The following is a 25,054-nucleotide window of genomic DNA, read 5'->3' as shown; positions in this document are numbered from 1 at the left end:
ATGATATATTAGAACATGTTTGGATATATATACTTAACTTCAAGTCTGTTTTCAATTTTCAATCCATCATTATTATATAGTTATGATGATTTAATTTTTATAGCATGCACTTGATGTTTTTCATTGATAAATTTTTCAAAATATAAATTATTTAACTTGATTAAATATTTAAAATATAATATTTGATACCTGATGGGTACTCAGATCTGATCTCTATGCCATCTGAGCACAATACACATTTTTATGACTTGAACTCCAACCTAACATAATCCTTCAATGGGACAAATATGGAACAAAAGTTAGAACCGTATCCTCAACATGTACAGGTTTGGGTTTCATGAAGCTCAAACTCAACACAACCCCATAGTACCGTAGTCATAGCTTTTCCTTTTTACAAATATCTATATATTTATGTTATGGCTTAAGTGATGGGTTAGAAATTGTGTTAGAGTCAGCCGCCAAATGTTTAACTAGAAAAGACTAGGAAAACCTAAATAAAGAGGAACAAGAATGCTTCTCGATTCTATAGATATCCCACTTTTAGGCCCTCCATAAAGTAGTTCAGACATGTACATGTTATTATGCCCTATTTTCTAGCAAAATACATCCAAAACCATTTATTCTGCCAATCTTCTTATGGCATCAAAAGGTTTTTAGGAGCCTCCCCTTTGGATATCCGTATCACATATCCTAACCAAAATAGTTCATTTACACTTACATCTCATTACAAAATTTTTCAAATTTTTTCGGTGCCCAAATATGGGCAACATTGTACTCATTAGAAAAGCATCAAGAGCCCGGCCTTTTCTATAGAATTCCAATTAAGCTCAAGGTAGAGAGTTATTACCAATATACAAATTGCGCGATAGAATGCTGAATTACATGAGAAAAAGGGTGTTCTAATCAACTCGACTCTTGCTCAAATTGGGACATCTTAGCACAAGTTTGAGTGATTTTTAAAGTTTCATGAAGGCTTTTCAACTCATCTTTGAGTCTATGTGTCCCAATAGGGATTGGTTCCATATATGAGTCAATTGACAGTGGAATTGTGGTGATGGGCAACAATGCTCTTTGTAAAACTATTGGAAACGGGATAATTTGAATTAAAATGCATGATAATGTGGCGAGAAACTTGACTAATGTTCGCCATATTCATGACTTGAAGAATAATCCCATCTCTTTAGGCACCCTTATGCTAATGGATGCAAGTACACAGCTAAAGGTAGAGTTATAAAAGTTAGTAAAGGTGCCTTTGTACATTGTAATAAAAGGTAAGATCTCTGGAAGCCTTTATGTACTTCAAGGTGCGACTATTATAAGTGGAGTAGCCCCTTTTTTATCTTCCATGGTTGATTCCTTTATCACCAGAATATGGCCTATGAGAGTGGGACATATGAGTGAAAAAGGTTTAACTGTGCTGGGTAAAAGAGATCTTTTTTATGGTTAGAGTACAAAAAAAAATAATCCTGCGAGCATTGTGTATTTAGTAAGTAGAAAAAAGTTAATTTCAACCATTTTAGAAAAGAATTAGTTTCAGTACTGTAGTTTATAGAACCAAGGGTACGTTGGCTTATATTCATTCCCATCTTTAGGTACCCTCAATTCCTTCAAGAATGATGCTCGGTATATGCTTATCTTTATTGATGATTATTCTAGAAAGGTTTGACCGTTTATATTAAAACACAAAGATGAAGTGTTTAGGTACTTTAAGCAGTGAAAGGCTATGATTAAGAAGTAGATTAGAAATAAAATCAAGAGGCTCAAAATAGACAATAGATTAAAGCTTTGTTCTTCTGATTTTGATGAGTTCTGAAAAAATAATGGTATCGTTAGATATAAAGTAGTTGACATATACCACAGTAGCTGAGTGTATGAATATAACCCTCTTGAAGCAAGCTTATTAAATATTCTAAAATTCTGACTTGTCAATAGATTTTTCAGTAGAGGCAGTCTTGACAGCATTCTTGGTGAACTAATCTCCATCCACAGCTATTCAGTGTAAGACTCCAAAAGAGATATGGTACGGTAACCCTATCGAATACTCTATTTTGAGAGTATTTCAATGTTCTGCATTTGCTCATATTGATGATGAAAAATTAGAACCTCAAGCTAAAAGTGCATATTTTCAGCTATGCATCTTGGGTGAAAGTGGATGATGGTTGTTGTGCACCTAAATTCATAATTAATAAGAATGTTACCTTCGATGAGTCTACTATGCTCCACTCGATAAAGGAGTTTTCAATTTCTTAAGATTATAAAAAGATGAAGAATAACATCAAGCAGGTGGAGTTAGAGAGTGATGGTTGAGTTCCTCTGCAATATAGTTCTTCTTCTCAACCTGGTTCATAACAAGTGCCTAGTACTCCTGAAATGAAAGATGTACCACAGAATGAGGAGTATAGTCTTACTAAAGGCATGGAGAGGGAGAGAGAATAGACCACCTTAGAGAAATGGCTATGGAGAGTTAATTGCTTATGCTTTGTTTTAATGATGATGAGCCTTCGACATATTCAAAAACTCTTTCTTATGTTGATTCTATGACATGGTTAGTTGCGAGGCATGGAGAGATTAAGCCTCTTTCAGTGCCTCAGTTCAAGTATTGCTTGGACTTTATTGGTGTATGTACCGCTTGAGATTTCTCCATTCAGAACTTATGTGGAGAAGGTGGAGAGATATTCTATTATTCTATTTTGTGGCGTGATAGAATTCGATTCAAGATGGAGATATGTTAAGTGTACCTTGAATTCCTTAATTTACCTCGTTCCATGATTTAGTTAGAGAAATTTAGAAAAGCATCAACAATAAACATGCCAGACATAGCGCCGGCCATTGCCCATACTAGCCACTTGCCTCGATTGCATGAGACTCAAGACTGAAGTATGCAGTGCACATGCCGACTGGCTAAGTTGCGGGTCCTATGCATGCAGGTCTTGGGATCCCAGCTAGTTTTTTTATGTGTATCTGTTTTTTTGTCTTGTAAGGAACATTTGAGACTGAGGTGTACTAGGATTAGGGTTTTATTGAAAGATGGCTTTATTTTTGTACTCCATCTTTTTGATTATAGTGAAATCTCTTCTCTATCCTCACCTGCAGATGTAGGCTTGTGGCCAAACAATATAAATCTATGTGTGCTATATTGTTTTGCTCTCTATCTCCTCAAATCTCTTTGTTCTTCTTCAGTTTCATCAAGATCCGTCATAATATTTTTTAGTCCTATATTGATTCATGAAGAAGCTTGATAGTTCCTATTTTCCAACAAATAGTTCCTATTTTCCTATTTTCCTATTTTCTTGGACTAATGCATTGGATATTTTATGTCAAATTGGATCAGAAGAAGAAAATCAAAACACAAGCCATGAAAACAAGCATAAATAAATTATCTACTTGCAAACATTTTATGCAAGAAAATAGCATTTAAACAAATTGCACACATCAACAACAAGCAACATTATATAAGATATAACTGACAACCATATATAAATTATAATCAACAAAAATCGACAATAAACTTGATAAAACTAGATGAGCTACAAGATTCATGAAGGCTATATCATATTAGTCTTGGGTTGGTTCCGATTTGATGGAGCTTTAGTGACCCAAATCCAATCCATATCCAAAATGGGCTATAACTTTTGATTTAGACCCAATCCACATGGTAGTTGTGATCTCTTTGTAAATCCAAAAACGTTGTCAGCTCTAAGTGCTGCTAAATTTAGCCCATCAGTTATTCCATTTATATGCACCAAACCAGAATAAAAAAAATTTCTAGGTAGGTGATTTGTAGGACATTGATATGAAATAAATGAGGAAATCCATGCCTGGGTTGAACATACTTCATTACATATATCTAGAGGAAGACTATACCTGCGGAAGATCATAGGTGACCCTCTAATGTAGGATAGCTTAACAGCTAGCTTCACACTTCTTATCACCATCTTGGCTTAACCAACTTTTGTTTGGACCCATGCAATCTGACCCTTCTTAGTTATGTCTAACTTGTGCTGCCAAAGAATTCCTGAACCTTGGTATGGCTGCCGTTTCACGGGCAGTCTCTGACCTGTGCCTGGTTTTATATGCAGAAATTAAATTACCATCAAAATCGAAGGCAAGGAATATTTTTTTTTTTTGGTCAATGAGTATTAATTGCTAAATCTTAATCCAACAAAGGAGCAGGAATCAATTTAACCCTGCCATTTAACTTGAGAGACAGGCTAAATGCCATAAATTTTTGCTTTTTATCTATATTTAAAGACGTTTCCATGAGCTCAAAATTTCTAGCTAGAGACCTATCTTCAATATAAAACTTCAGGCCTGAGCTTAGACTACCTAATAATGCATTTTCCCAACTTGGAGAAAGATAAGAGCTAGGCCCAGCAGGATATGATGTATTCAAATCCATTTTGCCATTAGCCACGTCTAACAAGGCCCTGAAAGACACTCTAAGCCCTAGTCAAACGAGAAGCTCAGAATAAGTTTAGACTATAGATAATTAATTGTTTGGGAACATATATAATGTGCTTCATATCATTATTTATCTTGTTTACTTGAATGATGTCACTTGGATCAGAATGGCAAGGTTTCAAGTAAATGTGCTTTATGTTCTGAAGACAACGGCACTACTAACATTCTAGATAATGATTCCATCTATCCTAAACGCAAGCATGGGTGAACAAACAAAACATCATTCAATGGTCGATTATCATAGCCTTCTGAGGAAAATTTTCTATACTAGACTCATGGTATTGAAAATTCCACCATTACTCTCTATCTAATCCCAAGATCATAGATTACTATTATGCTGAAAATCTCTATTCTGCTATGTGCTCGTAAAAGATAGTATGTTCTCACATTAAATTATATCTTCTGATGCGAACCATGAAGAGTATAAGTCATGATATTTTTAGTTTACTGAAAATTACCAGTATAGGAAGAAAAGTTGAACAACTTGTAGGATGAATTTTCAGTTGTACAACTTTTTTTTTCTTAACAATTCAATAAGAATAGGAATGACACTGCACTCATCCCTGATATAAAAATCCACAGATAATAAACTTTAATAAAACTATAAGTTGTTCAAATTATATATGGATTTGCACTACAGGCATAATGTTAGTTAACTGGTCAATGATTTAAAAATTCTAAAATCCAAAATGGGACATTGAGATAATAGATCCAAAATATCAATATGACCTCTCTCTCTCTCTTAACATCTGGAAAAAAAAAATGCATCTTCTGGAGGTCTCTAGTCCATGTATTATGTAGTTGCAGAATTTCTCTCTCTCTCTCTCTCTCTCTCTCTCTCTCTCTCTCTCTCTCTCTCTCTCAAGGAGGTACACTTGTAGAAACATCTAGAAATAGAAATACATCTTCTGGAAGTCTCTAACCTATGTATTATGTAGCTGCAGAATTTCACAACGCACAATATGCTAGTATAGGACATTTAAATTGGGAATCTATTTTACTTATCATGATCTACACATGTTAAAACATGTATAGGTTAAAAATCAATTGATTTTGATTAGTAGATTATAGCTAAACATTATCTAATATCATTAAAGCTGTTTGTTTTAACACCTATTAAATGCATAGATTAGAGAACAGCAAAACATAAAAGTTTTGATTTCTAGACTTTTTTTTGTGTTTATCATAATTGATGGTGTAGAACTTTGATTTGAATGCCCTGTCATTGATTTTGAATCATTAAATCTTTTATCAAATAATTGATTTTAAAACAAATAATCAGTACATGACCAATAATTCTATAAATGAGTTGTTAGAATAAGAATCTCTAGACCAATACTAATATTAATACCCATAAATTAAATGGAAATCATTATCATTAGAAAGGGGTATTCATATTTGAATGGAAATCATCTAGATTTGTATAACAGGACATCATCTTTTGGAGTGGACCAATGATATATATACTTCTTTGTTGGATCCCTTGGAAATTTCCTGAAATTGGCAAATGTTGCCCATAACATCAAGCTTTATACAAAAGAAAACTTAGTAACTTATATAGTGGAAATATATTAAAGAACCATATTGTAGGTGATCATTAAAAAACGATCTTAGAAGTGTAAGCAACATAGTTACAGAAGCTATTCTCCTTTGGTTAGTGTAAACTTCATTTATATTTTTGTACTAAAAAAAACTTCCTTTATATTTAGTATTTTAAAAGATTGATGATGTCACTAGTTCAGTTGGTAGTCACTGGGGGCTGTTACCAGTGACCTAGGTTAAGACTTTTAAATCCTGTTTAGCCACAGTTCATGATCTCAATGAAATTCTATAACCTTGCCCATTTTCTTTTAAAAAAATATTATTTAAAAATATTTTAGAATTGAAAACCTCTTTTGGGGCTTCAAAAGCTTAGCAGTAACTGCTATTTTAACCCTATGATGAGCCAAATCTCAGCTTACAAATGTGATAACTGATGATAGATTTACAACTCAAGTATGACACTACCATAGGCCATCTGAGATGATGTTACATTAGCTAGAAATTATGTATAAATTGAAAACACCCCTGGAGCATCTTGAACAGTGTCAATAGTAGAATTGCTAAACTTTTGGAGCCTTGTCGGTCATATGCCATAAAAAAAAGAAAGTCATGGTTCTTATTTAAGACTTATACCCTGAGGAGTTGCTAAACTTTTGGAGCCTTGTCGGTCATATGCCATAAAAAAAGAAAGTCATGGTTCTTATTTAAGACTTATACCCTGAGGAGAGAGTTCATTTGCTTTAGGCTTGGCAGATTTTAGCACTTGCACGAAAATGATCAAAGCATACTGCTAGCACTAAGCATGCATGATGCTTGTCGTTATTTTATTACTACGAAGCAGTCGATTGAATGCATGAGGTTCTTGTCCCCTGTGAGGCTTGTGCACAAACGATGTTAAAAAATCCTGGTTGCAATTTTGAGTTTCTAGCTTTTCTTTTTCCAAAAACATAAAAACTGGGGCAGTAATGACACTTGGTGACCTCGTTTCTATTTTAATTTTTCAAAAACTCTTATTCCAATTTCTAAAAATTGAGGAAGATAAAATCTACACTCCAAAATTTTTGAAAACCAAAACAATCAGCGACCGCCATTGACGGACACCACCATTATCTCTGCTACCGCTACCAAAACCACTATCGCTATCACAACTGCCATCAAGCAAATTTCAAGTTTTCGGTTCTCAGAAGATAAACCGGTTTTAGTTTTTAAAAAGTGAAAACTGAAAACTGGAAGAGATGCCCCTTATGGTACTATTAATTGGCATATGTATTTTATAAAAAAAAATGAAAATGAGCCAAAGCCTAAAGGCATTAAGAAAGTGAAGTTATCCTCTCAAAAGAGAAGGGGAACATATTCAGAACAAGGTTACAGTCTTAGAATGTAATCAAGTAAACAAATTCGCCCGTTATTCTGAGCCAAGATCGTACTAATGTAATCTCTGAAAAGAAAAACAACCTTCTTCTGAACGACCTCTATGCCTTTTTGCTTGATGGAGAAGATCCTTGCATCATATTCCTGCCAAATGGACCAGCTAACAACAGCAACCACTACTTCCCAGCTCCTTCTCCATTCTTGTCTTCACCATTTTCTCTCAAAGAACAAGTAATCACCAATACTAGTTGCAGAGGAGAAAGCATATAGCTGAGAGCTGAAAAACTACCAAAGCTTTCTAGAGAATTGGCACTGAACCACTACTAATTGGCAATTCAGTAGAAGATGAGCCAAGAGAAAACATACTAAAGGACTTGAATTTTGATATTCTTGAATTAATAATCATGGATGTTAATAGAAGAATTAATTGTTCTAATATAAATGAGAAATGTGCAACAAATAATATAGAAAACTCCGCAGCATATATCCAAAACAAAATAGGCATATGAAATTGCCCAGGCTCCAAACAATTATGTTTTTAGCATAATTGGCATGACTATTTGTCGTATTGCCCTATTGTTTGCCATAGTCTATGCAGATCCAAATCAATTTGGGACCTCAAAATCTTTAGTTGCCACCCTAGCAAGAGTGAAGCCCAATCTCAACCTAATTTCAAGCCTGCCTGGCTTAAGATATGGGACTCGACCTGGCCAATCCTTTGATTCCCTTCACCATGGTCCAAGCATCTTTCCCACCCACTCTAATCCCTCTTTATCCAACCTTCTACCCAAATCAAACAGATCAAGTGCAACAATATTTCACTACTGTGGCTAATAAATTAGCCACCAACATCTTCAAACAAGGCCAACAACCTAACCTCTACCATGGTTCACTTTGTCACTACATTCATGACTACCCAAGCCCTCTGGCTACTCTAAGATCAAAGAACCCACCTACAACCCGACATCAAAACCCTCCACCTGCCTTATGCCTTAATACCTTTCCTCTATCACCATACCAAATAAATGTCCTGCAGCCCACCAATCAACAATACCATAACCACACTCAACCTATGGCCAATCGTAACTCAAGCATAACCATTACTATCCCTAGATGCAGTCTTACACTAAGCCCAATCCCTAATCCTGTTGTGGTACCTCAAGCATCTGTATCATTCCCATCATCTGTAAATGAGGTAGAGTGACAAGAACCTGGTTACCCTCTATACCTAACATCTAGGCCCTACTATCCCCCTTCATTGCAACTGATGGACATGTGGATGATCATCAGAGAACTTGCAACAAAATGTTAAGATCTTTGTTCATTATATTTTCACATAAGGTATGCATATGGATTTAAAATATCTATACCTTCCTATAATGCTGATTTTGGAGTTGATTTTATGCTCTTGGGAGAGATCGAGGTTGTGGAAAACATATGACATTTTGAGAATTACCATACATGACCACTTCACTCCATATGCTCTATCTTGTAAGGTTTTCTTAGCCATAGATCTCCAACAACTATAGGCTAAGGGGACACTCTACAAGGAGATCTTCTATTGCTTTAGAACAAGCCTTCTTTTCTCTTCTTCTCGCTCCCTTCTTGGTGAAGAAGCTCTATAGCAACCTCTCTATCTTTTCTTTCTCCCATACACCCCGCATATCCATTGATCGAATCCTGGAGATTTTCGGAGTACTTGCAGCAGAATTGTAGGACCTTCGTTCGTGATATTTTCACACAAATGAGCATGCATATAAGTTTAAGATAATTATAACTTTCCATATTGGTAATTTAGAAGTTGTTTTAGTATTCTCAAGAGATAATAAGGTTGTGAAAGTACACGACCCCCTAAGAATTACTATTCTCAGCCACTTCAGTATATGTGCACATCATCCAAGCCTTTTTTAGTTATGAATCTCCAGAATCCACAAGCCACAAAGATGCACTATGAGAATATCTTGTCTATTGCTGTAAAATAACGCTTTCTCTCTCTCTCTCTCTTCTTAGAGATAAAACCATCAGGGTACCAGCATCTTTCACTATTGTTTCTTAGCCTTAAACCCTAGGGCGCCTACTCCATGTACTTATAAAGGAGGGAGGTGACAAGGTTTCATCCTTGGGCACCTACACAAGGGCTCTGATAGCCCTTGTTGGACTCCACTGAAATAGTGACAACCCCTTCTGGATATTGCGTTCTTATGTGGAGTGCACCATCTAATGACACTCAATAAGGAACGTAGGGGTGGCCCTCCTAGTTGGCTACTCGAACTTTGGTCCTACTTTCTTTTGATTAGTCTTTTTAGATGAGATCATAAGATTACTCTGATACTATTTTTCCCCTCATGGCAAGGATCCACATGATCTCATGGGCTGATTCTCTAGTCTTTACACATGGATCCTTTGACAGCCTCGGCTCTCACAGGGTATTGGATAACAGTTCGCATTCTCTCATCAGCTCAAACACCTCCATGTCCATTGAAACTAAAATCATAGATACCTTTTTCATTTAGCCATTTTGTCAAACATGCAACAGGCACCAAAAGCACTTGGATTTCCTCAAGTGCTTGGAGAGAAAGTTGGGGAATCGGTGAGGTGTGTAGGTTCATGAGCTCGACGACCTCTCTCACCTTGGCTTGCTTACAGCAAGCTCCGAGACCGACGGCGCGGTGGGTGGTGAACAATCGATGACCCACACTTCATTCGATCACAAGAAAAATCCATTCAAAGGCAAACAACACAGAAAAAAATCGAAAAGCCATGAAAACACGAAAAAATCGAGCTAAAAAATTGAAAAAGGGAGCAAAGATAGATGCATCGGAGGGAGAAAGATCGAAATCCAATCCTACATCCTCCACCCACCGTCAATGGCACAAACTGAAACTCTTAGATAAAACAAAAATTCCAAAAAAGCTGGACCTTTCCAAGGAGCAAAAACAAAAAAAGCAGGCGAACCAAATCTGAAGATCAAATGCAGGAAAAGAAGCAGAGACCTACGAGTACTTTGATAAGGAGAAAGGTAGGGGGCATTACATAAGAAGCTTATCGCCGCCACGCCATCGGAATCCTAAGCGCCGCTACTGGAACCCTAAGCGTCGTTGTCAGAGGGCTCCCTCTCCCTCTCTCTCTCTCTCTCCCACCCTCCCTCTCTCTCCCTTATCCCTCGTACCTTCTTTACCCGTCCCTCTCCCTCGCCTCCATCTCTTAGGCTCAAGACCCTCACTTTCTAAATGCCCACTCTAGCTCTAGCCTCTGAGCGCAAGTTCACAAGAGATCAAAGAGCTCTCGGCCGGAGCTTTAGGCTGGGCCTTAACCACCCCTCTGTGGTTCGCGAAATTGAATTTGGGTCAAATGAATTATTAAAATTATTAAAATTTCAAATGAATTGAGTCAGATCAAATAAAACTAGAATTAATAAAATCTAAATTCGAATCTGAAAATAAAAAGGATTTAATTCTAGAGCCCAATCTGGCTCTACAAGCTCTTTAAAATAAGTCGTTCGTATTTGTTCGAGTGACATGTCAACCCAACGTATTTACACCCTATTGGTCGGTAAAATAAACTCACGTGCACGGCAGGCCCATCCCTCTAGAATGAGTATACCCCCAACCCCGACTGAAGCCAAACCCCTTTGGTCGTCCATCATCCCGGCAACAACCTTGTGGTCTGCTGCTACCTCACCATCCGCTAATACATTCTTTGCGGCTGCGCTGTTGTGTCTGATCCTTTACTCTCACATCCGAGAGAAGATTGGGATAAGGAAGGGATAATGGACTCTGCAGACAAGAAGGACGTCGAGAGCAAGGGTCCTGCCGTCCCTCCTCCCGCCGCTGCTGCGGATGCCGCCGGAATCGAGGTAGAAGACAGGGAGCGCCAAGCTCGCGAGCTCAAAGCCGGCCTCCATCCCTTAAAGGTCTCTCTGTGTCGCGCTTTCTTTTTTGGTCTTCCAATTTCCTTTGACCTAGATGGGGCTTTGATTCATAAAGAAGCAAATCACCCCCCTTCCCCCCCCCCCTTTGATGGTGTCTTCATTAGAGACCTTGCATTGGTTATCAAATTCCCTCGTTTCCCTTTATTCTTCTTCTTATACTGGTCGTTTTGCTAAATATACTACCTTGTGCTCATAAACATAACATGGTTTACATATAAAAGATGATTGAAATGTGAGATGATTCTCTCTCATGTCAATATTTGCCAGCTGTGAAGTATGAAAAATCTTAAATTGGGGATGATTCACTCATTGAACTTCGTATTTTTGGGGAAAAGGGTGGAGCTTTTCCTTCTAGATGTCATATCCTGTCTCTAACTGCCTTAAGTTACCGTAAATTTCTGGTTCAGGATCTTAAACTATCGAAGTGGTTTTTACCTTATCAAAGAAACAATTGTGAGTTGTTGCCCCTTGATGGATCGGGCGATATATTCCTGTAAATTGGGAGAGTCGGTAGTTAGTGAATTCGGCAACAGAAAGCTAGCCTCAATTCTTTGCTTAACATTCATCATTACAATTATGCAAAAGCTTTGGTTCCAAATTATTAATGTGTTTTCATATGAAAAAATAATTGTATTGTGATTTCATATGACTATTTTTTTTTCTATATATATATATGTATATGTATGTATAAATGTATTTAGGCTGATTTCCTATTACAGAGTTCTGTGGGTTTTCATATGCGACTCATCATTGCTATTGCCCCTACTCCTTTTTTCTGATGGATGAGTTATTCTTTGGACCTTCAGCACAAGTTTGTATTTTGGTATACACGTCGAACACCTGGAGTACGGACACAGATATCATATGAGGACAACATCAAGAAGATTGTTGAATTCAGTACGGTATGCTGCTTTTTGAGTATGGGATGATTGTTGTTTCATTTCTTTGAATTAGCTATAGTTTCTTGTTTTTCTTGTGGTAATGCTAATGCTTGAACTTTGGCATGATGTCATGTAACTGTAATATATCTATAGGTTGAAGGATTTTGGGTTTGCTATTGTCATCTGGCACGCCCTTCTTCTCTACCAAGTCCAACAGATCTGCATCTTTTCAAAGAGGGTATTCGCCCTTTGTGGGAGGTAATTTTTTTCTGCTATGCTTATGCAAGCAGGAGTCAGTTCTTATTTTTCCATTCAACAAAAAACAAAGGAGAAAATAAAAATCCACTGTATATATCTTCAGCTAATACAAGTTAAATGCACCCTGTTTGGTATTGCGCAGGATGCTGCCAATTGTAATGGGGGAAAGTGGATAATACGGTTCAAAAAGGCTGTTTCAGGTCGATTCTGGGAAGATTTGGTAAGCAAAAGAAGTCAGTTGTTATTTAGCCCTTATATTGGTCAACACCTCTCTGCTTATTCTTTGTATATTCTTGCTTCCATTTTTTGTTTTTCTTAATTTTGACTTTTGATGCTGTCTTTGTAAGCTTTGCCCATACCATTGAACATGGTGGATGGAAATTTCACATTTAACCACCTTTATGAATGCCATGCAGTTTTATGACAAGTAGTTCTAGCTTGTTAAAACCCTTTTTGACATGTGAACACCGTTTTCTTCCTTGCAGAAAAAGATATATAGATGTGCAACAACTCATATATCATCTAGTCTATCATTCTGAACAGGGGGAATTGAATTTTTAGACTCAAAACCCTAATAATGTCTTAGGGGCAGTACTATTAAGTTTTCAGTTTGTTGAAAGCCTTCTGACATCTGATTTCCATTTTCTTCCTTACAAAAATGACACATAGATGCATGAAAAGTCATATAGCATCTATCTGCTGATATTTTATGGACTATAAGTGGTAGAGAGGTGGTCAAGGTGCTGCATGGTGCCTAGGCACTAGGTGATTACCCAGAGGTCAAGGCAGTGCGGGAACAATAACTTTAGGAAACTAATACATATATGACAAAATCATAAACAAAAGGCATTAATCTAAAAATTGAAATGTTATGATCAAATCTGATGCAGTAAGCCAACCGACAATTTAGCAACATTTATTATTGATTCATGAATCAATCTCGTTCATTATGCTCAAACATGATGCAGAACATCAGCATGTTTGCCCAGGAATTCAAGTTGGCCAGTCTTAAAAATTTTGCTATTCACCAACAACTTAATAACCATTTCACTTCCAAGAATGATTAACTTTGGCATCACAACTCCTTGGATTGGTAACCTATGAAAGTCCATTATTTTTTATAATCCTATGTTTTTTCATCATTTTTGATAGTTGAACTTAAATCAATAGTGTGAGATCAATGTAAATCCATCCTTAGGTGTCAGTTTTAGTCTTTTAGTTCTCCTTGACCTTTGTTTGTCTAGTTTGGGTTTGAGCTCATAATTTGTATGGCACTCTACTCGAACAACTTGAGTTCACTAGGATTGCATGAAGCTTTATATATATATATATATATATATATATATATATATATTTTATATTCTTTCATATTTATTAACTTCAGAAAAAATCAATGTTTTGTATAATTAAACGTGTGTACCTCTATTTGTATTTGCATATGCATGCTTAATAATATATATTGAATTAACCTTTAAAAACATGCCTGATCCCCTTTTTTTGGGATCAGTTTAATGCTTGATTTATAATCCTTGAAAGTTTATGTTTAAAACTAGCTATCAACAAAAGACAAATTAGAGCAAAAACTTCTTGGTGAAGGCAGCTTTGGGCATGTGATGCCCTTGAAATGAAGACAGGATAATTGACAGGCAGGTAGACACCATGCTGGTTAGACAGTTTAAGATCACATGACTTGGCAGCAAGACCCAATGTTTATTTAATAATAATAAAAATAAAGTCTTAACAAAGGAAAATGACAAAAATCGTGACATCAGGATTAGAAGCCAAAAAGTTGAGCTGAATTTACATGGATTTACTATTCACATGATATTTGTTTTAATTACCATTAAACTTCATAATATTTTTCATAGAAGACTATAAGAGTTCCAACTCAAAGAGCATGATTAACTTTTAAATTAAGATACACTTACATATTTAAGTTTAGAACATAGGTTATGCGATACATCTTGACAGCTTTAGGCAAGAGGGGGGAGATAGAGCTATCAAATATGCTAATGTGCTTGACACAAGCACTTCTATTAGTAGGAAACATCCAGTATATTTTCGTATTTGAAAAATAATTTCATCATGGTATCTATATATATGCTTATAGAAAAGGAATAGATTTTCCAGTTTGTGAATAAATTACGATGGCATGTTGGCAAGATGGTTGTTTAATCAAGGAAAAGCAATTTTGATCTACTATATTATTTACAAAGCAATGTAGGCATGACACATTTACTTCCAATATTGACATGCATGGTAATACCTGAATAATTATTCAGCTAACTGAAGTGTAGCAGTCATACAGTTTTGAGTTGGCGGTGCATGTATATGATACTTCATGCAGTCATACATCATGTCTTTGAGTAGGATGAGAATGTAAACAATGAGAAAAAACATATATTATTGGAAAGAGCAAGGAAGATGATGTTGCCAAGATACATGCACTACAACTACGAAGCAGAGCATTTGAAATGAGTATACCAAGCAAGCCATCTGAAGTTGTAGGTCATGATAATGATTTTGGCAATTGAGGACAATTCCGCTATAAGCAACAATTTGCAATTTTCAAACAAATGCAAAAGCTAGCCAAATATTTCGAAAGAATAAAGATACTAAAAATTAAGAAAATTCAACAAAAGATAAAGATGGTTAAACTATTGAAGCATTTGAAAATTTATTTACCCAAAACATGCATTAGAAAAGAATAATAAACTAACAAAAATTATACCACCAGAAATAGCTATAGCACCATATAGATAATTCATTAATAAATCATAAAAATGTGAATAAATCATGCATACTTGGAGAATTCTTAATTCATATATCCAGAACAATATGAAGAATCATCTGGTTAAGGAAATATCGAGAATAATTCCAGAATTTTACAATGACTTGGAGAATATTGTTAAAGCGTTATAAAATTGTGGAACAGTTTGATTGACTAACCCAAAAAGTAATTTATGGTCCACTAATAAGGAGCATGTATGTGAGATGAGCCTAAGGTCCAAGAATGCAAGACAATGCTAGGATAGTTTGGTGATTAGAGGAGTGCTCTCTGTTGCCCCATAACCTTACTCATATGTGGAAACTTGGTGTAAAACTTGCAATATAGGTGAGTAGAGGAAGAGGGATCAAAAGAGGCCATTGATCCTATGATCTATTATTTTCGAGATAACCACAAATATCTTTAAAATGGATTATGGTATTCATTATATAAATGTAGTTGAAGATTCCAACTCAAATACTTTGAAAACACCAACTCCATCATGCCTTATTAGATATTTCTTCCATTCCCATGTGGAATATTGCACAGATGTTCTAGAGGCGTGCAAATATTCCCTAAGGCTCATAAGGAAATGCTGAAGGGTGTTACCTTTAATGGTTCGAGGAGTATCTCCAAAACTCTAAGACATGTTTTGTTTGCTGGAATGGATATCAATATCTCGTTCCAACCCATTGCCATGATGGATAACTCACCTGGACATGAGAATGCTGATTTTAGTGGGTATTGTGTTGCCATAAAAAATGGATAAAACCATACCTAGAGAGGCTTAGTTATCACCTTCCCTAGTAGTGGATAATATAAACTATCCACTAAAAGCACATTATAATAATATATGATTTGTTATATAAAGTAATATAACACTAGATAGTTAGATGAACTGCATAGTTAAAAATAAGGACAATATGTTACAATTTACTATATAATATTAAATTATATAACTTTGTACTTTATTATGTTACAATTATAATAGAAATATAATGTATTATTTATATAATGCATACATAAAATACTATGATCATTCTATTATAATAATTTGATCTAACATTACATGTGTATAGTATATAATTATCTATCAAAATTTATTTTTATAATTATAATATAATTGATGCAAAGAAATTATATTATACAATTTATTATAATATTATAATATGATATGATATAGTGTGATAATAATCACATAATATATTCATGCAATAAGTCTATTAGATAGTATTTATAATAATATAATATAACATTTTAAGGTAAATATTATACTGTTTGCGTATATGGATAACATTATAAATTATTATATGTTATTATGTAAATGTGAATATCATATAAAATTAATTTCCTAAATGCTAATAGTTATTAAAATTAGTATAATGTGCTATATAATATATAATTGTTATATAATTATATTATCACTTGTTATATCATTATAACTACATGATATCTTCATATAAACTGGAATATGCTAAAATGTTTGCTTCATTCACTTGAGATTGCTTAACATGTCCAAACTCAAATCAAAATCAGTCAATCTCAGATGTTTCCTTGAAATAGGTTTCCAAGGAGTGGCAAAACTGTTCATGATTTCCATGTCTGACAACCAAACCTAGCCACTGTCCTGTGTGGACACTAGGCAACTTACTCTGTGTGCACTCTCCTATAGGGGCAGTAATTGCCAAGTAAAAATGGTTCAACTTAGGGAAAATTATAGGGAACAGAGGGGACTTTACAACAATTAGTGCTAACATTTTGGATAAGCAAAACTGTGAAACAATGGAAAGATAATATCTTGGGATTGTATATTTGTTAGCCTTGCCTCTGCCTACAGCATCTTGGTTGTACTGCCCCATAGCTACAACCCTTTGCATCTCTGCATATAATATCCAATTGGTTAGAGAGGATATCCATGAATAACTATGGAAAGATAGGAAAAACATATTTTACAGTGTTGGTTTTAAACAGATAGAATGGGGCGGGTGTGATAAGAATACCTGAAAAGGAATCCTTGACCTTGAGTATCCTGATTCTTGTGCTTTTCCCCTCAAGGAACATATTGCATGCGCAAACAATGACAAATGTGAAACTTATGAGGATCTAATAATGCTGCTCGAACAAGTTTTTATCAATAGATGTGGTGCCCAACTATGTAGTCCAAAAGAGGGGGGAATTGGGCTTTTCAAAAACTTTAAGCAAAATGCAACAGAATAAAATTTGATGAGTGTGTGTGATTTTAAATAATTGATAATGAACAGTAAGTAAATATATGGGAGTTCAAAGCACACAGATCAAACACCACAAACACAACAAATTTATAGTGGTTTGGTGCAATCTTGCACCTACGTTGACTTCCCAAGATCCCTTGAAAATTTTCACTATAATCCCTCCAAGATTATAGTCCGATTGTTTTGACTGAACTCGCAATCAACCTAGTTGATTTTTACTGAAAATCAACTAAACTACCATCAAGCTTTTTCCCAGGCTCAATGTAATCAAATTCAATGTTTGAATGGGCTTTTTCCTAAGTTTTAATCCTTGAAACTTGTCATAATAAAGAATAGAGAAAATGTATGATAAAATTAAATTACAGCCCCTTAAAGACAAATACACAAAGAATAAATGGAGCTTTGCGTCAGTTGGTTGGCCTTGAATGAATTTAAATGTTCTTCACCAACTCTCTCAATAGTCGAGGATGTGATCTTTCAGCTCTTAATGAATGTATTTGAATATTTTCTTTCTTTTGCGAACTCCTTTTCTTCTTTTCAAAAGACTTTCTTTTCGTTTGATCCTCAATTATTTCTCATCTTCCTTTTGGTATTCTAATGCATTTATACCATCAAGGAGTGGTTGGAAGACACTTCTAGCTGTTAGACAGGCCGAAAGAGTCGTTGTGAAACAAAAACAGTCATTCTGATTTACAAAAGAATTAGCTATTATTGTTGTCAGGCACAGACGGGTCAACTCGACTTTTTTAAGGATCGACTCATGATCTTCAGGGATCGACTCGAAATAGTTGTTGTTTTTGCTGTGCTATCTTTCACTTGTGGCCATTATAGGGTCAACTCTTTTGGTTTAGGGGTCGACTCGTCCATTGACGGGGGTCAACTCATTATTTTTATGGGTCAACTCGTAAATAAGCTGTTTTTGACTGCTCTCTGTCTTTTATTTGTGGCCATTCAGAGGTCGACTCGTTTACTTCTGTGGTCGACTCTTGTTCAACGGAAGTCGGCTCATGATCTTCGTAGGTCGACTCATCAACATGCTATTTTTGACTGCTTTCTGTCTTTTGTCTTGGGCTATTCAGGGGTCAACTCATTTTCTTCTAGGTCGACTCATTTTCAACAGGAGTCGGCTTGTGATCTTCATGGGTCGACTCGTCAATAAGCTAAATTTTACTGCTTTTTGTCTTTCTTTTGAGACTGCTCTTGGGTCGACTCATTTGCTTCTAGGGTCGACTCGTGAAGACGTACCAGTCTATATCAATGTGCTAGGGTCAACTCGTTATATTCTAGGGGTTGATTCTAACGATAGCCCAAGTTGAAATTTGCCGTCATTATATGTGAGCATTCAATGGTCATTTGAAGGTGTTTTTGGAGTCGATTCTTTTTGTGCAGAGCTTTAGATAGTTAATTTTCATTTCTCCATATTGAAAGTTATAGAAATATTTTTTTTTTGGCTCCTGCAAGCATTTAGTATACTTCAAGCAACTGCTTAGTGAATTTTTTACTCCATTATTTTGTATCATCAAAATCAAACCTTTGGGTCAACAAAATGATCTTTATATTGCATTGTTTGACTAGCTGCTCCTAGTAACATATATACTAAAAACTCTAATACACTTTACCTAACTAGCATGTGCAAGCATCAATATTTCTCTTTCTATTCAGAATGTTACAGAAACTGCATATTGCTTAATTTTTGCTCTGTGGTCTATTTTTGTCTTTGCGTAATAGCTTAATGCTGTAACCATGTCAATCAGTTTGATAGTTTCTTTGATACTAGACTGTCCAAGCATTGGACATTTTACCTAATATTTTAAATGATTCTGTTTATAGGTGCTGGCATTAGTGGGTGACCAACTTGATTATGGAGATGATGTTTGTGGTGCTGTGCTAAGCATTCGCTTTAATGAGGACATCTTGAGCGTATGGAACCGGAATGCATCAGACCACCAGGTTTAGTGTTCTCACCAAATTTGACATTTTCCACCTGAAGTTAATCATAACTCTGTGCTGACAATTGCTTTTGGTACTACTAGGCTGTGATGGCATTAAGGGACTCGATTAAGCGACACCTGAAGCTACCCCATAGCTACCTAATGGAGTACAAGGCACATGATGCTTCTCTACGTGATAACTCCTCGTATAGGAATACTTGGTTGAGAGGATAGACGTGGATATTCTTAATCATAAGCCTGTCCTGCATCTTTAAAACAACTTTAGAGTATAATTCTTGTCTTTACTGGTACTGTTGGAACTGTTAGTTTTTTTTTAATGTATTAAGTGGTGGATTCTGAAGTGAGAGCTGTCACTGCAGAATGAAAATACTCATGCTGCCAGAAACATGGCTAAATGGTGGTATGACATGGTTTAAAGGGGATAATGTCAACAATGATACAAGGCTACAGCCAAACGCTGCTTGTATTTTAAGTTGCAAATTATAGTCATGCGGCAAGCTTCCAAACAATACCACAACTCACATGTAGTCGATGTAAGTAAATCGAGCAATGCATGACTAGCAGCAGTGTGCTCAGCATTGAAGCACCTTGGCATCTATGATAAGTTTCTTGTTAGGGGGTGAAGGGCTTCAAGCTTAGGTCTTCAAGTTGAAGTTATCACTAGACAGTCTCTGATTATGCTGATTTTTCTTAGGTTGTGTAGCTGAAAGGTCAGCAAAGATATATATATATTGGTGTGTGTATAAAATCTGAATTTGCATTGAGATGTTGATAAAGAAAAAAGTAGTAGAATTTTATGATGATGTTTTGTCCAAAAAATTCTTGACATGAAACAAGGTGAATAACCTTGAAAAATCTGGTTGTCTGGTTACGTGGCTAAGGGCCAGATATCTAGTTCTCCCAAGAGGAACGTTTTTGGGATCTGGTGCTAATTTTCAGGTGGTTTATTTGTTTGCATGTTGTTTTAGCATTTCTCATCTTACGAAATATAAATTAGGAAGTCACATAGGATTAGGGTCGAAATCGGATCAGATAGGATACTAGTATATTTATATTCATATTTCTTTTATTTAATGACTACAGATATGGATGTTGGTCGGATATAAAAATTCATATCTATATTTGTTTTCAACGGATATGTGTACAAATCAGGTACCAATGGATATAAATCGGATAATTAAACTCTATAATTATAGAATCAAAGATATTGCTAAGTAGGTGATAAATCAAGTTGATAGCATGCTAATGCGGCCATTTAATTTTTTTTGAAAGTTCATGAGTGTCATATAAAATTAAATAAGTTTACAAATAGAATCAGATATTCGAATATAAATCGAATGGTGGTCTATCCATATTCTTTTTTTTTACAAATATAGATACAGATACTGATATTAGTCGGATGCTCAAATTTATATCCATATTCGGATAGATTCGAATACGAAAAAAGATCCAGACGGATATTATTCGATCTACTTTCACCCCTATATAAGACTACTAGAGGCTAGAATTAGCAGGGCATATTGTAAAGAAGCGAATGTGTATGATTTCATTGAGTAATTGAGTCAAAACATGCAACAAATTATATAGGAGAGTCGACATTACTATGACGCACACATCTTTGGATAATAGAACGGGCACTGAATTTGTAATTTTTTATGCTACAATGAAATCTGAATAGATTATTTTGTTGTTTAAAACTAGTAATGGTAATTGCTCATTTCATAAGGGTTAAATTAATTTGTTTCTTAAAACTATTAATTGTGGGTGCTCAATTCATAGCTAATAAATTTCCAGATGCTCGACAATTTGAGATTATAACTTAGTAACCATTTATATACATCTTTCTTTTAACTGCTGGACAGCTTTCTCCTTCCATCATTAATATTTATCTTTTGTAGTTACTACTACTTTATCCACTTTCTTTTGATAGTTGTTGCTGTCAATTCTAACCACATCTTCACTTTTCACATTACGATTTTTTGGTAACTATTCTGCCTCTCACGTCTTGATCTCGAGACTCCATCTTGTGTTAGGTTGATAGCATACTATGGTAGGCTATATTCACAATCGGCCTGTACTTATGACCTCTCTAGGAACTCATCCTATTTCTTAAGTAACAACCTTATTCGACAAACTTCCTTTAGGGCTCGTTTGGTTCGCGGGAAGCATTTTTCCTCTTAAGAATATGATTCCTGTAAAGCAAATTCCTAAGAAGAGAATGCTTAGAAAAGTACTTTTGGCATGTTTGGTTGATCATGGAAAAGTGACAAATTTCCAAAATGCTTATATTTGGTTGGCCATCCACTTTCTTTGGAAAGTTATGTATAATTCCTATTATGCCCTTAATAAAAATTAGGTTTTTAATATCTCTTTAATGCTTCTTTAATGTTGAAGGGACTTTTTGGGAAAAAGTAAAAATGGAGTGATTTCCGCCTCATGGAAAAGTAACTTTTCCGTGTTTCTCATGGGAAAGACTTTCCCATGAAATGTGGGAATCATATTCCCATTGGAATACAACTTTTCTTTCTCTCTTCTTTGAAAACTCCAACCAAACAAGAGGCATTTCATTACTTTCCCGTTGACCACACTTTCCCCCCTTCTTTTCCCGCGAACCAAACGAGCCCTTACAAGTAGCTTGCCTATCTTGTGTGGTGCCTTATGGCAGTTCCATTGGCCTACTACTATCTTTTGATTCTAAAATCTAGCCACGTGCCACCATCTTAGCCGATCTTCGTGTTCTTGATGGAGACATGATGCACATAATCCTATCCAGCTCTTATCAATTAGTGGCTACCATGCTTGCCTTGTTAAATCAATCTTGAACCCTTAGCCTACTTTTCATTACCATGGCAAGTATCTCTCATTATTTCTTGGTTTCTAGGATCGCCACATGTCCATCCAAATGACCTTTGGGATTATATCACAAGCTATGATGTGGTGTAAATGCTATCCCAATCTGATTGGTTCTTGTAGTCGGTGGCATCAAATTAGGAAACTAGGCTTTCACTAGGATAGATCAAGGAAATCCATCTTTATCCATATGTGGGAGTCCAAGATACAATCAAAGTTTGCCGGTTAAGTTCCAAACCTAATGTGGTAAGAGTCCAAGAAGACATGGCCAACTACTACAAACAAGTTCTAGATAATAGGAGACAGAGACAAACTCGGACTTTCATATGGATAAGCATAATGGAGAGGATTAATTTCCAATTATATTCTAAAGGTAACCCAAACAAAGGATATTGCTTAGATTGATTTTCAGTTATGATATATTGAATGAATTATCTGCAATCATACCAGATAACATAATGTTTTTTGTTTGTTGTAAACTTTTTTATTACTTCTTTTGGATTTTCGAAGTAATTTTTAAACCAATTGTTTATGAAATATCAAATCATACTTGAAATTAGTTAGAGACTAGCTTCTAATATAAAGAAATAATTTTTTATTAATCATATGTAATGAATTCAAAATGCTTCAAGATTAAAAACTAAATCACCAAAATGGAAAAGGTAAAGTAATGCACATCTTCAAATAATATAGGTGTATAGGCAACCCAAAAATTAGCATGCACTTCCCGTCTATAAAAAATCTTTGAAAAAAAAAAAGAATATTAACAAAAACTATGGATAAATATGTTGTGTTGTGCTATATATTCATCTTACCAATCACAACTGATTAGTGCTACTCTAGCCTTCTTTAGTACTCATTGAACCACTAGTTGTTATTGTCGGTGAAGTTTTTATATTGGATCCATTACTTATAGTAATGTAATTGCTTTTCAAATACTAATCTTAATATATACATCTTATATGCAATGTAGATATTGTATGATATATGGTTTATGCGATAAATATGTTCTTTCTAATTGGAGCATGCACAAAAAGCCATAACTAGCTAGGTTCTCAGTACTCTCACTTTTTTATTGCAAAAGCATTGTACTTAGACTAGAAAATATTGATAAAAAGTCTAAATTCACAAATTGATAGCCAAGAAAAGTCATATCAAGTATATTTGGACCATATCTATACATATACATCAATAAATTTTGTCACTACTCTCCTTAGTATGGTGCCTCAACTCCATCATTGATCGACACAAGATCAGTCCTTGATACTATATCATACCACATCATATCATTGTACATTATGCATTTAAAGTTTATGATACAATATTTAAAATTTATAGTGTACATACTATCTCATGGTTCGGTATATCGTGGGCTCATAGTTTATTTTAATTATTACTTTAATAAATAGAATGATAGATTTTTTTTCTTGTTGCGATATGTTATGTCCAAGATTATCATATAGTTTTATCTTTTGGATTTCTTATTGTATTCTATTATTTATTGATTTATGTTGTTCATTACTTGTTCTATATTAATTTCCTAAATAAAATCAATATAGTAACATTACTGCATTCAACCTACCGTTGTTCAGTTTGACCGCGATCAAAATCCTCTGAAATTACACCGTGGATCCTTTAAACCCAAGACAACACATTACTTCTAAGCTTCTCTGCATTACAAAATTACCCTTTTTTTCTGATTCTCGGAATTAGAATGGTATGTGATATATAGTTTTTTATAATTAGCTTAGGTTCAATGATCTTTCATGGTCTTTGTACCATAAGATGAGTTCCATTACGCGACTCCATTAATTAGTTTAGATTTTTTTCAGTTTCTTTTTGCTTGAGATCAGAAGGTTTCTTAGAAGTACTACTTTACTACCATTGTTTCAATTGTAAATAGTGATTTGGAAGTCATTCAACTTCCAAATATTGTGGAGAGGGTAACAATATCTGCATCCCCTGATAAGATTGATGGTTTAGTATTTTGTCCTTGGAACAAATACACAATACCTTGAACATATATTTTGAATTCATGTAGTTGCACAATATTTTGAGATAAAAATTAATTCTTAGGCATCCCCACGCACCACTCATTATTGAGTTCATATTTGGCATGAATGCTCAGTCAGGCTCTGTTTGAGCTTATTTGAGCCTCAAATGGACTCAGCTCTTAGGCTCGAAGCTAATTTCAAGCCAAGCTTGGGAAAAACCTGGCTCTATTGTTTATAAGGTTTAAAATTGGATATAAAATACGTAATACCACGTACAAGTAGATATGCAATGAATTGCTATAATAGATCTAACTAATTTTCAGGGCACCTCGGATAAGGTTAAGGTTTCATTTAGTTTATCATTTAAATTGGTAAATTTGATATGAACTTTAATTCAAGCATTTCCCTTTATTCGATTCATGCACTTGAAACAATATGGATGCAGACTTGATTTGTTTTGGCTCATTACAAGGTTACTAACGTTCAGGGCACTACAGGTGACATTAAGGTTCCATCTGGTTAATAGTTTAAATTTGTAAAATCAAGATGAACTTTGTTTGATTCAAGCGCGTCAAACAAGCCTCAGCTCATCAAAATTTATAACAAGTTAATCTAAGTAAAGTTAACGTTGGCCTCAATTTGAAGTTAAGTTTGACCAAATTATAAATAAATCAACCTTGATCTTAAACTCCGGGCTCAAAATTAATTTCAAAACCAGCTTGGACGAACTCAAGCTTAATTAGGCCACATTACACCCCTATTTGTAGTATAATTTGCCAAGTAATGCAAATCGCCAAAGTTTTAGAAAATTTCCAG

General features: G+C 35.0%; 1 protein-coding gene and 1 long non-coding RNA gene across 2 annotated transcripts; one reads left to right on the top strand and one right to left on the bottom strand.

Moving 5' to 3' along the window:
• Positions 1–7,390: 7,390 nt before the first annotated feature.
• LOC103706186 (uncharacterized) lies at positions 7,391–10,546 on the bottom strand. Its single transcript, XR_005507086.3, has 2 exons — positions 10,408–10,546; positions 7,391–7,618 (listed from the first exon to the last, which is right to left on the bottom strand). It is a non-coding gene; the product is annotated as an uncharacterized LOC103706186 (long non-coding RNA).
• Positions 10,547–10,939: 393 nt separating this feature from the next.
• Positions 10,940–19,903, top strand: NCBP (Putative cap-binding protein). The gene is made up of 6 exons (XM_039116335.3): positions 10,940–11,287; positions 12,112–12,207; positions 12,340–12,444; positions 12,587–12,664; positions 19,273–19,392; positions 19,476–19,903. Exons 1-6 carry the CDS (start codon positions 11,144–11,146, stop codon positions 19,605–19,607), a joined length of 675 nt encoding a protein of 224 aa, XP_038972263.1. The 5' UTR covers positions 10,940–11,143; the 3' UTR covers positions 19,608–19,903.
• Positions 19,904–25,054: the final 5,151 nt, after the last annotated feature.

The sequence above is a fragment of the Phoenix dactylifera genome, chromosome 5 (genome assembly GCF_051530095.1).
Source record: "Phoenix dactylifera cultivar Ajwa chromosome 5, Ajwa_hap1_PhDact_Kaust_v1.1, whole genome shotgun sequence".
NCBI classification, from domain to species: Eukaryota; Viridiplantae; Streptophyta; class Magnoliopsida; order Arecales; family Arecaceae; genus Phoenix; species Phoenix dactylifera.
The sequence above is the reverse complement of the archived record's forward strand: the minus strand, read 5'-3'. Positions and strand labels throughout refer to the sequence as shown.